Source organism: Alexandromys fortis, unplaced genomic scaffold, assembly GCF_014885135.2.
Source record: "Alexandromys fortis isolate MF-2015 unplaced genomic scaffold, M_Fortis_MF-2015_v1.1 scaffold_24, whole genome shotgun sequence".
NCBI lineage: Eukaryota > Metazoa > Chordata > Mammalia > Rodentia > Cricetidae > Alexandromys > Alexandromys fortis.
The window spans coordinates 5,167,306-5,182,739 of NW_026067906.1; the positions used below are offsets into that span (position 1 = coordinate 5,167,306).

The 15,434-nt window shown below is 34.8% G+C and overlaps 1 protein-coding gene across 8 annotated transcripts in view; it reads right to left on the reverse strand.

Annotated features, from left to right (window-relative positions):
* Nucleotides 1-5,325: 5,325 nt before the first annotated feature.
* Lrriq1 (leucine rich repeats and IQ motif containing 1) overlaps nucleotides 5,326-15,434 on the reverse strand; it is a 146,716-nt gene continuing 136,607 nt past the window's right edge. For 6 of the 8 annotated variants that reach the window (XM_050135597.1, XM_050135596.1, XM_050135591.1 and 3 more), the window contains one exon: nucleotides 5,326-7,155. In XM_050135597.1, coding sequence (XP_049991554.1) covers nucleotides 7,013-7,155 — 143 coding nt within the window. In that variant the 3' untranslated portion in view covers nucleotides 5,326-7,012. The remainder of the gene's footprint in view (nucleotides 7,156-15,434) is intronic. The other 2 variants (XM_050135595.1, XM_050135594.1) reach the window with 1 other exon arrangement.

Genomic DNA, 15,434 nt, shown 5'->3' on the forward strand with positions numbered 1-15,434 from the left:
ACTTAAATACCAAGTAAAAATTAAAAATCAAACCGAAGGGTGTATGTTCTTTGTTTTGCATGCCTAGAGATGAACCAATATTATTTTTATTTTAAAAGGAAGGAATAAAAAGAATACAAAGATTCCAGACACTTACCTTGCACAGCCTTTGGGATGTTGGTGGTGGAAACATTTTATTGGTTTATTTTGTAGTATAAAATATTGCCTAGAGAAGTAAGGGGCTGATAATCACTTTCTTATAAATACAATTTTATGAACAATATTTAGATAAGATATGCAGAGTTCATCCACCTTTCAGTAAGTCGGCTTAGTGAAAAATTTGCTTTAATATTGGAAGATGATCCTGGAATGGTTTACTGTGCTGTGTTAGTATTTATTACTGACATCACACAACCAAGATCCTAAGCCTTTCACATACTTTGTTATTTGACCTTCCAGAATCCTATAGCTCCATATTATATTGTTAATATAATGGTAAGAAGAGAGCCTCTGAAAGTTTGTCACTGTTCAAGATGACTCATTAAAGTGATGGATATCACATGAGCCAGTCAGATTATATAAAACATGTTCTTTTCACTTTCTTCCACATGCTTCATACCAAAATATGTACTTAGCATGGTAGAACTGCTGGGCTGATTTCTTACTTTGTTCTACGTATCATATTGAGTTATTCTAAACATTGGTTTCATTTTGAAGTTCTTAGAAACTCCATGGTTAGACCAAATCTGAGTGATGCAGAGAGATGAGAAACAGACCCAGACTTACAATGTCTCCTAGTAATTTTCTGTTGCTACATAAAATTTGGAAGAGAAGTCTAGCATCCAGTAACTTTCAATAGAAACCTCAAATCCACATCAAAGTTTAAAAGAATAATGTGGTATTTATGGATTTGATTTGGAATATATTTGGTGACTTGTTTATTAATAGTTAAGCATTTATAAATGTGTAAATTTAAAATTTCTTTTAATCCATACCTTTTATTATCTTGTAATATTAATGGATAACATGCTTAAAGTTTTCCACTGTAAGACAAGTAAATTCCCCTCGCCAACGTTACCCACACATGCTGATCCTGCACATAGAGACCTGATAGAAGTGACTAGAACATGTTACATGGTTATGCAATACAGGACTTAAAACCAATACCTTGTGAACACTGAGGAAAGACCTATATATTATATATATGACTAAAGAAAATAAAAAGTAAATTCTTTCTATTTTTCCATGTTTACTGCAGCTGTCAGAAACTTTAAAGTTACACATACATCTCATAAGGCAATTGTATTTCCCAGTGACAGACTAAGGTAGTGCTATTAAGATCCTAAAAATAATTCTGAAAGTCTCGATAACAGACGTTATACCCAATCTGCCCTTTTCATTGATTCCAGTGGTCTACTCATTATGGATAAAACTACTCCATTTACTTGCTCAGTGACATCTAGCATGTGCCATGCTTCTATAAATTACTGATGGATTTGCAGTGGGCTTAAGCTCTGACTCTCAAATGTAAAGTGCTGTGAAGATACCTACAGTCTTGCAACGTTGATGCAGATGGTGGTCTCTCAGCAATTGTAAACATAAGCCAGGAAGAATAAGAGGATTTTTTTTTCTAATTTATTAGCTGAAACGGTTCAACAGGGTGAGGTGACATAAATACCTGATAGTCTCATGGAGATTGAGGCTAGTTAATTGCCCTGAGTTCAAAGTTGGGCTACTTGAACCTAGACTTTAAAGGGCTGTATATAAGGATACTGGCTAACTAAAATAAGACGCTTCCTAAAAAGGATGGGCTGACAGCATTTTAGTTAGTACTTAGTTGGGAGGAAAGATTTGGTGACATAGTAGACTTGGCAGAGTAGCCCACTTTTCAAGTTGCTTCATGACAACTTCCTCATTGAGTACTGATGAGACCTCATGATTTCATTGCTCAGGTCTGTTCAACATCTAGTAGAAAATTCTTGAAACTCATTTGTCCTTTGCCCTAAACTGCTTATGAGGACATACGTTCTAAGGAAATCAAATGAAAAGTTTTGCTTTAAGAAAAATCTTGGAGACAGTTTGGATGTTCACCTTCCTAGACATGGACGGAGGGGGAAGGACCTTGGACTTTCCACAGGGCAGGAAACCATGACTGCTCTTTGGATAGGAGAGGGAGGGGGAGAGGAGTAGGGGGAGGGGGAGAAGAGAGGGGGGACGGGGAGAAGAGTGGGGGGAGGGGGAGGGAAATGGGAGGCTGGGAGGAGGCGGAAACATTTTTTTTCTTATTCTCAATAAAAAAAATTTATAGTAAAAAAAAAGAAAAGAAAAAAAAAAGAAAAATCTTGGATCCCATCAATAGTGGATCAAATGAGTTATGTGGGCGGGAGGGAAGAAGGTTGGTGGGAGGTATCACACAAAGCATGTGCTGACCATATACTCTTTAGAATTTATAGCCACAACTCATTCATGAAGTCAGGGAGGAAATGGGGTGCAAAGCTATAATGAAGTGGAATGTTCTGCAACAGACTGAAGAAGACCCCTTGTTGTTTACTATGTTCATGAAGGTGGTGGTACTAGCCCAGACTTTGAGAAGGGACCCTTGTTATAAGCCAGTGTATTGACTCTCATACAAAAACATTCTGGGCTTTCAAAATGACCTTTCCTGAAGGGTGATTCAGGTTGCCAGTCTTACCAAAACAAAAGAAGATAAGAAGACAAAACTTGTTGAGTCTTCTGCACTAGAACTGGGAGACAGAAAGGTATTAAAGATCAACTATGTTTATTTACGCAACAGTTAGTCCTTCCATGTATTTAACTTAGAGTGAAACTTCATTTATGGGCTGAAGAGATGATTCCATGACTAACAGCACTGGCTGCTCTTCTACAAGACCACAATTCCACTCCCAGCATCCACATGGCAGATCATGGGAGTCACAGGGAATCTCATGTCATTGTCTACCCTCATGGGCACCAGACATGCTCAGAGTTCATAGACAAACATGCAGACAATATAGCCACAAAAACAAATTTTTAAAAAATAAAAGTTCTTTATAATGTCATAGAATGTCTTTCATTATGAGAATTTATTCATATAAGATTTCATTTTATTTGAAAATTCAACTGTTCTCTTTACATATATGAATACATACATGTGAAGATATAAAGATTGATGTATCATGGTTAGGAATGTGGGTGCTAAGCCAGTAAGACAAAGGGCTTCAACTTGACTTTGTAAGATGATCTCTATTAGAAAATCAAATCAGATTAAAAAAATACAAAAATGAAGAGATCGAATCAGTCATTTCAACGTTAAATGTGAGTATACAACTGAAAGTCTAGATCCACAACAGAGTCCCCTTCCTACCTCATCATATTCACTGTGTTTAGCAGAATCAAAGTTCTTCCTCTTAGTATGTGGGATATGTATGGAGTTTTTTTTTTTTGTAGTCTCTGTCTATCCCTTATCAGATCAATGGCTTTCTGAATTATCTCAAGAGCAGTCTCAAGATCAGAACCACCGAAGATAAATGGAATGTTAGCCAGCTCTGCAACTTTATGAGAACAACTCATAATTAAAAAGAAATGTCATATTTGTTACACTAAATCTTTGAGACACAATAGAGAATTTACAACCGCATCTAAACAGAAATTGTTTTGTGGACTCAATAATATATAGGTCTAGTCTGTTTTCTTGAAAAATGCCTACATCTGAACATCATAGTCAAGGCAGTTCCATATAGACAGACAAAAAGATCTTGGCAGCTAGTATCATCAAATATTTAAATGAAAAGTAGAATTACATTTCATGTCAGTAATTACTTTAGAAATTAAATTTCATAACAATTGTAGAATACATTAGAAATTTTCTTAAAATTAATATATTCATTAAATTTTCTCTTTGTTATAGTCATGAGAAGAAAAATGTATGATAAAATTTTCTCATCTTTAAAAATATGCAAAACTCCATTTGGCATGATAATGAAGGAATATAATGTATTAAGGAATCCTTATTCACTAATCCCTATTATGTCAATGACATTTTTTGCTTCTTAAAATTAGTAAAGATGTGTCTCTTTGCAGGACTATTTATTACAGTTACTTTGATTAGACTACACTGTCAGTTAAACATTTTCAAAATATAATTTAAAATTTTTAGTCTAAATTTTAGAGCACTCCAGAGAAAATATGAATTAATTATAAACTAAGAGAAAAATCAAGGAAATGGCCAATCTAATAAGTATACATTATAGTTGCTTAAATATAAGAAGAATATTTTATGGTGTTGATATTAAGATTTGTAATAACTACCCTATAAAAGATTTTTATTTATTTTTATAAATATCAGAAACACTTTAATACTTGTATGTTGCCTTCAGCATATTCTTCTTAAGATAAATTCTCTCCTGCTTTCGGTCAAAAGGAAAAAATATCCACCTTCCAGGAGTCTTGGTATTTTATCATTTTAGTGTCTAATGTAAAATTATAATACTTACAACCATATTCTGATTTTTGTTACATACTTATTTTTATTTCCTTCAAATGAGATTGGCATACCTTCAACTCATTCATGAAGACAGTGAGGAACTGGGGATCTACTCTTGATTACTATGTTCCAAAAAGGGGTGATGGTAGCGCAGACTCTAATAAGGGACCCTTGTTATAAGACAATGTGTTGATTCTCATATCAAAAAATTCTGAACTCTCTAAATGACCCACCTAATCCTTCTAACAGGCCTTTTGTGTATAATGGTTCAATTTGCCATTGTTACCAAAAAATAAAATAACACAACCCCGCCTCCTCTCCCCCCCCCCCCCAAAAAGAAACCTGATGAGTTTTCTGAGCTGGAAATGGGAGACAGTAAGACATAGTATCCAGAAAAGGCAGTCAGGTGGGATAATGTCCTTGAATAGCACCAATGACGATGTCTACTACTGTCATTGGGAAATGCATAGTCAGCTACATGATAAGATAGCCTTACGTGTTTTTCTTCTTGAACGCTAAAGGCAAATAAGGCGGTTAGGAAAGTAGAGGCACTTATGCTGTTTTGACGAGTTGAGTTCCATCTTGGATCCCACAAGGTGGCAGGAGTGAACTGACGCCTGAGAGCAGTTCTCGGACTTCCTCACGTGTGTCCTGGCACAGAACCTCTCCCCTGGTCTCTATCTCTCCACGCATCACACCACTACATACACACACACACACACACACACACACACGCACGCACACACACACACACACACACGCACACACACACACACACACCAAATAAACAAATGAACAAACTTTTAGGAGTGTCTCTTAAAAAAAAAAGAAAAAAAAAACAATTCTTCGTTCAAATACTCGGGCGTTTTATTAAATTTTAAAAATAGCAGTTGGACAAATATAAATGTATGACTGGTAATACAAAGTTACAGGTTTGAAACTATAAGGGTCTTTAGACAATCAGGTTCAGGCTAGGCAGAAATAAATCACACTATAAAGAACTTCTGATTTAAACACCATAATTCAGGAACAGCTTTATTCGCATTTAGCAATCCTCACCTACAAATTTAAGAACATCAATAGCAATTATCTTCACAGCTAATATTATGAAAAAAATAGCAAGCGCTATAAAAGAAAAAAAAACTATGAAGTTTCTTTTACATACTAAAACAGTTTAATAATAAACATCTCGTTTCTCATACTAGCCTTTCCGCTTCATTGGGTAGGTATACGAACCATAAAACCCTATCAATGTCAGCTTTAATGTGGTTTTCTCCTTCAGAGTTGAAAATAAGCTGAGATAAAATATTTTCCATCATTACATTATGCTGATTTGTGGATGTTGTTAGCAAAGGGATGACCTAACAGTGCTCACAAAACAAGTACATGTGGACCTGGGTTTCTAGGTTGAAGCATAGAAATCCATGTTTTCTTTATAGACTGACAGCTCGAGGCTCGTTAACGTTTCCATCTCCATCAGGTTAAAAGAGATTTACAGGTTTGAAATGCAACAGGACTCCAAACGTACACGGGGGATAAGAACTAAACAAATGCATCTTGAAATCTGGTTAGTCATCGCTGGATGAAGAATTTCACTAGAGAGCAGGAAAACAAAGGGAAAGATGAAGTTCACTGGATCCTGTTACACAGAGTGCGCTAAGGAGAGTCACTGGAGAACCCTGGCTTTAGCTTCGTAAAAGACTTTCCAGATGCAGATTAATAGATCCCTGAGCCCTGAACCGAATGCAACATTTTGCATACTGTATTTGCTAAGATAATAGGAGAAAATTATCCTCATACTAGTAAGACCTTAGTGAGACCTGCCTGTGATTTAAGCAAATATACTAATATTTAAAAATGTTGGTTTTCAGCTTGGCAAATAATTTTTAAAATGGCAATTTAAGGCCATTTGAAAGCGTTTCACATCGACCTGTTATAAACAAGGATAAACTACACTTGAATGAAATATTACAAATAAACTTCCAAATTAATAGGATGATAATTATTTAAATTTGTTTTTGTTTTCATTTTAACTTAAATAGTATATGTATTTTTTTAACCATAATCCTCTAAGGCGCTTTAAAATAAAATAATGGTGATTTTTCACTATCTATTTTGAATTGCCATATGTAGTTTATCTTTGAGATACCTAACAAATACAATTTAGTACATTCAAACTTGTCAATGGAGCAATTATTCACTGATATTTGTCTAAGCAACATCACTACATTTATACTCCTTTGCATATTATATTAAATTTGTAAAAAGAATAATCTTGAGTATATGTGTCATAAAATATAAGCCCAATGAGAAAGTATATGTACAAATTGCCCTGCAATTTTGGGTGGGACCATTCCACAAGAACACAGGAGGAACTGAAAACTCTAGCAATGAATGAGAAGTAGGTAACTGCACAGAAAATATGAAATATTACAACTAAACATAAAATACATCACATGAAAACATCTTTTCCAACTCATAACAAGACCAGATATCCATAGACTTAAATAAATCATGGGCCTTGCATTTGGAATGATGAAGCTGCAAGTATTAGGTGTAGTTTTTGGCCTTCTTTTTGCCACTTCCCCATCCACCACTGAGTTGAACAGGATGGTCACGGAAGGATATGCGCTCTTTAATAGAAGGTCTTGTATTTGTTATCATTGGTGCAAGTATTCTCTTGCTTGAACAACCTAGACAGTGATATTAAATACACTTTTACTTATCATTCTCCAATCAAATCATATTTTAGAATAAAAAGCATTCCTTTACCAATGACATGCACTTGAATATTTTATAATCTCCAAGCTTATAAAAATATATTTGCTGAATTTTTGTTTATAAAGTGACATGATAAAAATTTGACATAAATTGCATTTAGGTTAAATAAGAGAAGAGGTCTAAAACATGTGTTAGATGTCACTATTTCTTTCTATACAGACTTCTTTGTTTTTTCAAGTTGTAGGTTCAATGTTACTATGCAAACATTAAACATTTTAATGAATCACATTTCTATGTTCAGAAGCTTAACAATTAAAGGTTTCTGTCTTATAAGAGAAAGCATATGCTAAATTTTCCTTGAAAGTTGAATTATTAAATTATTTCTCCATAACAAAGAACTTTGGGTACAATCAAAAGTACATTAAACCTAGAAGTTAAGAACTTCCATGGGGCCCAATCTAGTAAAACCCACACAGGGAGATACATACATACCCCACAGCTGTTGCTGAGAACCTTGGTTTTATGAATGGAGGAGACTACACATGCACTCTGGGCTCGTGTGAGGAGTGTCTTTTCAGCTGGATTTCAACGACAGCAAATTGGGGGGCTATTTTGTGCCCAGGTGCTATAAAATGGGCGGGGGGGGTGGATGAAGATTTGCTTATCTGGATCAAGTTATAGATTACCTACAGAGAAGCAACGGCAACTGCTAGAGGGTAAAACAAATGGTGGTCAAAGCATTGGGTGAGTGGACAAAGCGTGCTTTGTTCCGTGAGACCCAAAGGGGCCATATCAAGAATACTATTAAAAACTTGTGCTCATCTGCTTCAAATCTCCTGGGGATTAAGCAACGGGGCTGGATTTGTGGGGGAAACCACTGTAAAAGCGGCAGAAAGACACATTCCAGGGCTTCCTCACTATCGGCTTGAGGCAAGGGTTCAAACCACATGACTCTCCACCGTGATGCTTTTGTGTCTAAATAAGTTTAAGCAAAACAAAACAAATTCCAAACCCCCTTTTTATTTAGGCTAATCTAGTCTAATGAAAACTTCAATATATTTTAAAACATTTTAGAAGAATTAGCACAAGGGTAGATCATTTGTGGACAGTGCGTTTGATTTAAATATGACAGCAAGTATGAGCTTCAAAAGCTTATTTCATATTTAAAATATTCTCATAATTAGAGTGTTACACTTTAGTTTCTAGTGTTAATACTGTGATTAAACAAATTCAAAGACATTACTGAATGTATGCAAAGGGGCATATTTAACTGAGAGTCTAAAACGAGTATTTCTGAAAAGCCTGTGTGCAGGGAATAAAACCTATTGTTTCAGGAAAGAGTGTTTGTGATATAAAGCGATTACCACCTAAGGGTCAAAGATTGCTGGAGACAGAGTACTGTTCAGAAGTTGAGACGTCTCCGCTGGCACTCCCTGAATGCAATTTCAGCAGAGGAAATAAGGGAGAGAAAATGACAGCCTAAGTTGGCTTCCACATGGGGCCAGATTTACCCTGCCTTACTCTATCCCTGTTAGGGAGAGTGCAGAAGAGGAGAATGCATTAGGCCAATAGGGATGATGGACCAAAGCAGAAGCAGAGATTTCCCAGATGATAAACCAGTGGCCTAAACGGTGCCAATGGAGCTTGCTGACAGAACAGCCTCTTTCTCGCTATTATATGCTACACAGCTCTAATTTAATTTTTCCTCAATAGCTAAATGAAATGTCTACTTCAGACTTTTTAAAAAACAGTAAGAGCAAACCCTCATTACACTCCAGCAGTTAAAACTCTCTGAACAAACTATGCAGGCATTTATGAAAATGTATATATATGTGTGTGTATGTGTGTGTATTTGTATATACACGTATGCATTTCCATATATAAATATGACTAAGGGAGTATAAGGCACCTGAGAAAAATATATTTATATTACAATATGTGACTAGCAAACAGTGAGTAATTTTCACAAGTGTCCAGCCAAACCTGCTGCTCAGCTAGAGAGAGTTAAATCAAGTTGTTACAAGCAGTATTTAAAGTATAGGTAGAAAGAAGCAGGCGCTTTGAAACTGAAGTCAGTAACAGCTCACTACTAGTAGGATCCTTCATGCAGCCATCTCTTACGTGTGTTGTTCAAATACTGTGTCCTTAATAAAATTTCTTAACCAAAATATTAAGGAGTATGTAATTGGAGAAGCACTTTATGTCCACATTAGGAAATAGCTATAGATAATTTTACATACTTCCAGAAGAATTTAAAATGAGATCGAAATGAATTGAAACAACTCCAATTACAACAGTGTTTCTGCAACCTGGAGGATTCTTCCACTAAGAATTTACCATCTGGCCTATGTGTTCTCCTATTACTGCTCTGTCGCCTTTGTTGTTCTGGATCTGCGGATGGCTCTTCACATCTTATTGTGTTTATCCTTACTCTGGTCCTATGTTTATGAAGGCCATTTATAAATTTTCCCTTCTTTAGTGCAGTTCATTCGGGAAATAATAACTACAATTTAGAAGACATTATGGGACGACTTCACAGCAATTGTGAAGTCTGCTGTTCAGTGAATTGACAACCAGGGAATTAGGCTTTAAAATAAGCAATACTGTAGCAAACCCAGAGTTTTCTGTAAACCATAGTTTAGGGGTGACCACGTGCCTGAGTTTATCCTCTTGCTGTGTGTAAATGAACAATTTAAGCAGGAATCTATATGGCTTATTTTCTCATTGCATTAGTGCGAGGCATTGTTATCATATGAACTCTCAAATCACTAGATACATTAAAAACAAATCGAGGAGTAAAAACACATCTGTGAAGGAATCACATATTGGCACTCATAACAAAGTCATTACTTCATCCCATGATTACGCTAAGAATGAAATGCAGAAATAAAAAGCAATTTAATACGGTCAATGTATAATCATTCTAAAATTACTTACCCACACGAAAATATAACAGGCAAAGGTTCTCGCTTCAAAAAATTGATATTGGAGTTAGACACACCTTTACGAAGAGAGCTCCAGGAACAGAAAAAAAATATGACCAAAGGGATTTGAGCAGTACTCTTCTGCAGTGTTAATGCTATGGATTTTATTTTTTTAATAATAATCTGCTGCATATTTGCATGTGATTATAGAAACCAGGCAATAGGCCTCTCACATTTATGCTTAAAAAGTGTCCTTGCGAGTGTGGTATATTTCCCATGAAGCCACTTTTTTGCTACATGATCTATGTTTTGCTCAAGATTTGTTCTGGTCTTAAAAAAAATTTCTCTTAAAGATTTAATCCTTGGTTCCTTAACAAATGTCAAGGTCTATATATACAGTGTTTTGATAAGTAATTTAATATGTAAAATGCTTTGAATGACTCTCCTGGTATGTATAAAAAACCTGTTAAACAGGTCGTCAAAATAAAAATCTCATGATGTATAGTAATACGTCATCGGATTTTCATCAATATACCCAACACTAGGTGCCTGGTTATAAAAACCTTTGCAAAGGCCTTTCCATATTGTATTACTTAACAGCAGATACAGCATAAGTAAAGCATGGAGAAAAAAAATTTAATGAAAGTGACCAGAACAAATTTTTAGCAGCAAAGCATTTACATCAATTTAAGTGTGATGAATTAGTTACATTGGTCAAGTTTGAAGCAGGGCAGGTAGGGCAGACTTCAAATAACAACCCTCTCTAGCAACCTCTGCTGTGTTTGATTCTGAATAAAATTCAGGTAGATTAATTTAAAAACAAACACCAAGAATATAAATAAATAATACACAAGTTATTTATGCTATGGGTAGATATTATTTTTCACTGTCCTTGAGATTTTAAATTTTGTTTACAGAACAAAAGGTTTTTATATAGATTATAAATTAACAGAATTTCTCTCATTCTCAAAATTGCAATTGAAAAGTGGAAATTATATTTCTTTCTATTATTTTCCTTTTGAAAAAAAGTGTATTCTGTAACTTTGACTTGACTCGGGAACTCACTATGTAGACAAGGGAAGCCTGGAACTCATAGAGATCTACCTGCCTCTGCCTCATGAGTGCTGGCCTTAAAAACATGCGCTACCATATCCAGCTAACATTTATTTTTCTTACTATTTAAGATACACATAAATAAAAAATGATAGATTGAGTTCCCTTGATAATTGCTAAACTATCCATAGTGTTTGCTCTCAGCATTAGGATAAATATATCTATATTTGCTTCTTACTTTTTATTTTTGGAGGTGAGTTTTTAAAACGTCAACTTGTATAATACAAATATTTAGCACTTAAAAAGCATATTTATTTTGAAAAGAATACAATACACATAAAAGTTAAAATTCATCACAGAGAAGAACTCATTGTATCGTATATCTTTTATTTTACCCCTTTAGAACTTCTAGAATAACTCCATGTATACTTGACTTAGTATCTTCTATACTATCTTACAGTATACACCGTTTTCCAACTTTTGGCATGCTGCTGTGGAATTATCCCCTGCTATTCTTTACAGTTGTCTTGTGGACATACAAGGATGGGTAGAACATGCAGCAAACATGGGGTGCTAAAGTCTTGTCTTGTTCCTATGTGTCCAGTGGTTATTACTGGGCAACACTGATCTTTTTCCTCCTGGAGGTCTTTGGTGATTTGAGCAATAAAATACACATGCTGGGTGATTTGTTTTAGAAATAGATTATCACTCTCATGTGACTCTAACTTACCCCAAATCCTTTCCATCAGCAATTATTTTGCATAATCTTGATTACTGTGTTTTTATCAAACTAGATTTAATATTAGATAATTATTGGATTTTTAAACTTATAATATTAACCAGGTGATCAAAAGTGTGTCTCAGTATTCAAAGAGTGAGATTTAGTAACTATCAAGCAACTTCCATCATTCACAATCTCCTAGATACTGTTTGTCTTAAATGGAATTTTAGAAGTCAGACCATGCCTTATGCTAATTTGGGAGAAGCCTCTTTACAAAACTTCCCAATCACTTTTTAGAAAACATTCTCCTCAGAATTGTATTCTGTCTCATTGAATAACATCTAAGTGTCCACAAGTGTCTGTAACCAAGAAACTGTCCTAGGTAGGGTAAATATCTAAAAGTTTATTTTTATCTTAGCTTGACATGTGCATTCATTTGATGCTATCTAGTTCAGATGTAACACTGCATTTGAAAATTGAATTATCTCCTATCTTCTTTGCCTCATGTAATTTTGCCAAAGTAAATTTGTAGCAAAATTATGCATTTTAAGTAATCTCTCAAATGCTTGTTGCATCCTTTAAAACGTGAACTTTTCCAACCCCAGTTGGGTTTTCAAGTTCACTTGCTGTCTTTGCAGGCTTCAATGGACAACATTGCTTCGGTTCACACATTCACTCATCATGGGTGTGGGTTTATGCCTCGTGGAGCAGACACTGTCCTATTACTGCTGTTCAAGGAAATATTCTCGTCAGTTTCCTCCTGTGAACCAAAGACTATCAGGAACTGCTATACCATAGTGGTTTCCCATGTGACTCCTGTCTCCAAATTTCATCTTTACTGTCCTCATATGGAACTCGTAGAAAACAAATACTTATTTCCACCCTTTCAGATAGTGAGGACTTGTGGAGAGGTTTCCCAAAAACGTTTCATGGAAACTTTCATTATCCCTTTTCATGCTTATTAGTTCTTAGCAGAGAGACATTTGGCAACAATAAACATGGCTAGCCTGAGGATTTATTATATTATTGCACTTCAGTTTCATTCATTTGACAAATGCATTTCACATTTGACCATACCCATTTATTTTTGTACCACATTAACTGGTGTAAGAAATTGGGTTGAAAGCAACAATAGCAATAACACAAAAGAAAAAATAGAGTAGAATAATTTATTTAAGAAAATTCTCATGAAAGAAAAGCCTAAGAACTAAAATATTATGCTTAGAAATATTATACTTTAACAATTATCAATATAGCATGCAAGGATCTTGTCCTCAAAAATGTTATTTTTTAATCTATGAAGAATAAATTAGCTGACATGGTCAGCGATTTCTCTCATGTAAAGGCAGATGAAATCTGTCTTTCTTTGGGTTGCCTCTATGCATGAAGTAGCTACATTTTCAGAGATGAAAATGTTATTCTGTAGTTCCTAATAACTGTCCTATTTAACTCTACTTATAATCACTGCACACTACTTCCTTATGCTGTCTCAGACCTTGGATAGGATCAACTGATTCAACAATATTAAGGCAACAGAAAATTATCCTGTGTCTCCTTTCTTAATAAGAGAACTTTAAATATTATTTATATTAGAGCAGTCTACTAATCATATAAGCATGGTCTTGGTAGTGCATTAACAATTAATTTAATTATACAGCTTTTGTTTCTGGACTATTCTAGGATCTGAAATGTAAATGTCACTAAGTTTGTTCAATTAATTGTCATGTACTTCAGAGATAAAATATCAGTATGTAATAAGTTTATATATTTTAATGTTCCTTCCCAATAATTTTAGACAACAATAAAGATAAAACAAATCGCAACAACAAAAAACAGACCTCCCTGCCTTTGAAGCAAGAATAAGGAGGAGCCTTGGACTAGTAACATGGACCAGTTGGTTACAGTAGGTAAAGGAACTTGGGTTCAAGTCTACTGACTGAGTTGCTCCAGACGAACATGATGGAATGAAAGAATCAGCTCTCACAAGTTATCTCGTGACCTCTACAAGAATACCCTGTATTGCATGTGCATGTGTTAATGCATACATGCATGCACACACACAGGCACACACACACACACACACACACACACACACACACACACACACATNTACCTTGGCAGAGACCAAATATAACAGTAATAGTCTTTGTGGTATCAGTGTAGCATTTTTCTATTCTTACATAAGTATAAAATAAAAACAGGAGTAAAGATCTCAGATTTTATTGTCCAGAATAGAAGTTTGACTTAGTGAGAAACATTTTTCAAATTATGCTTACACTAATTTATTTTGTGTGGGGAGTGGGAACTTGCACACATCACAGCACTCATGTGGAGGTCTGACGACAACTTGAAGGCATTGGCGCTCTCCCTCTATCTTGTGGTCCTGAGTCCGGAACTCAGGTACTCAGCCTCGGTGGCAACTGTCTTTACATATTGAACAATCTCAACAGTGATTATGAATATTGATAATATCTAAGCTTAAATTTAAATCTGGGAAAAGTAATTTTTTTAGGAAGGATTATAATTCAAATGCTTTCCATGGACAATATGAAAAAGTCAACTAGCATTTCTATTGTGAAGTTTTACACTTTTCACAAATTGTGCACATCAAAAGTAGTTGTTTTAGTAGATGGGGCTTTTACTATTAAAATAAATTTTATTATTCAATATACTAAAAATATTTAAATTTTTCTGCATACTTTCATCATCCATTTGCTTTTTAATCTGTCAAATCAAATTCTTTCATGCCATCACTGTAAACATCATACTAAAGAAATAGCATGTAATAGGAATCTATTGTCTCAAGCTATTACTTGAGGCTTCTACTATTACAACTCTGTAAAATATAGATTGCCACTCTCAGGTGTAAATTGGAAAGCATATGCAATGTGGTAAAGTATTGATTGCCCAAAGCACAATGATGGTGATAGTATAAGAATTTAGCTTTGTATGACTAGAGATTTTTTTCTTATTTCCTTCTTGCCTGCCTGCCTTCGTTCCTTCCTTCCTTCGTTCCTTCCTTCCTTCGTTCCTTCCTTCCTTCCTTCCTTCCTTCCTTCCTTCCTTCCTTCCTTCCTTCCTTCCTTCTTTTCCTTCTAGTGATAATTACTACAACTACCCAGATGATAACTTACAAAAATAAGACATTGACGAGCATTGCCCAGAGAGATAGGTTGCTGGGCTTGGTGGAGTCTTTTGAAAAACACTAGCTCGACTTCATTTTTTTTTCAAGCATCCTCACTGGTTGAAAGACCAAGCTGCAAGCTACATGTGTCAGTTATTGAATCATAAAAAATACCATTTTGGAACAGTAGAACATCTTTGTTTTAGATGTATTATTTTTGATGCATTCAGAGACAAAACAAAAGGTATTTCACATCAAAAAGAAAACTAGTTTTGAAATTCCTTTGAGATTTTCTTAGTTTTGAAAGCAAATTGGAGCTCTATTCTCTATTCCAAAATCATAATATCCACTGTGGTACGTATAATCATGAGGTAGAGAACAGAGATTTTCTAATATTTTTAAAATATCAGAATTTAGATATTTAATTTA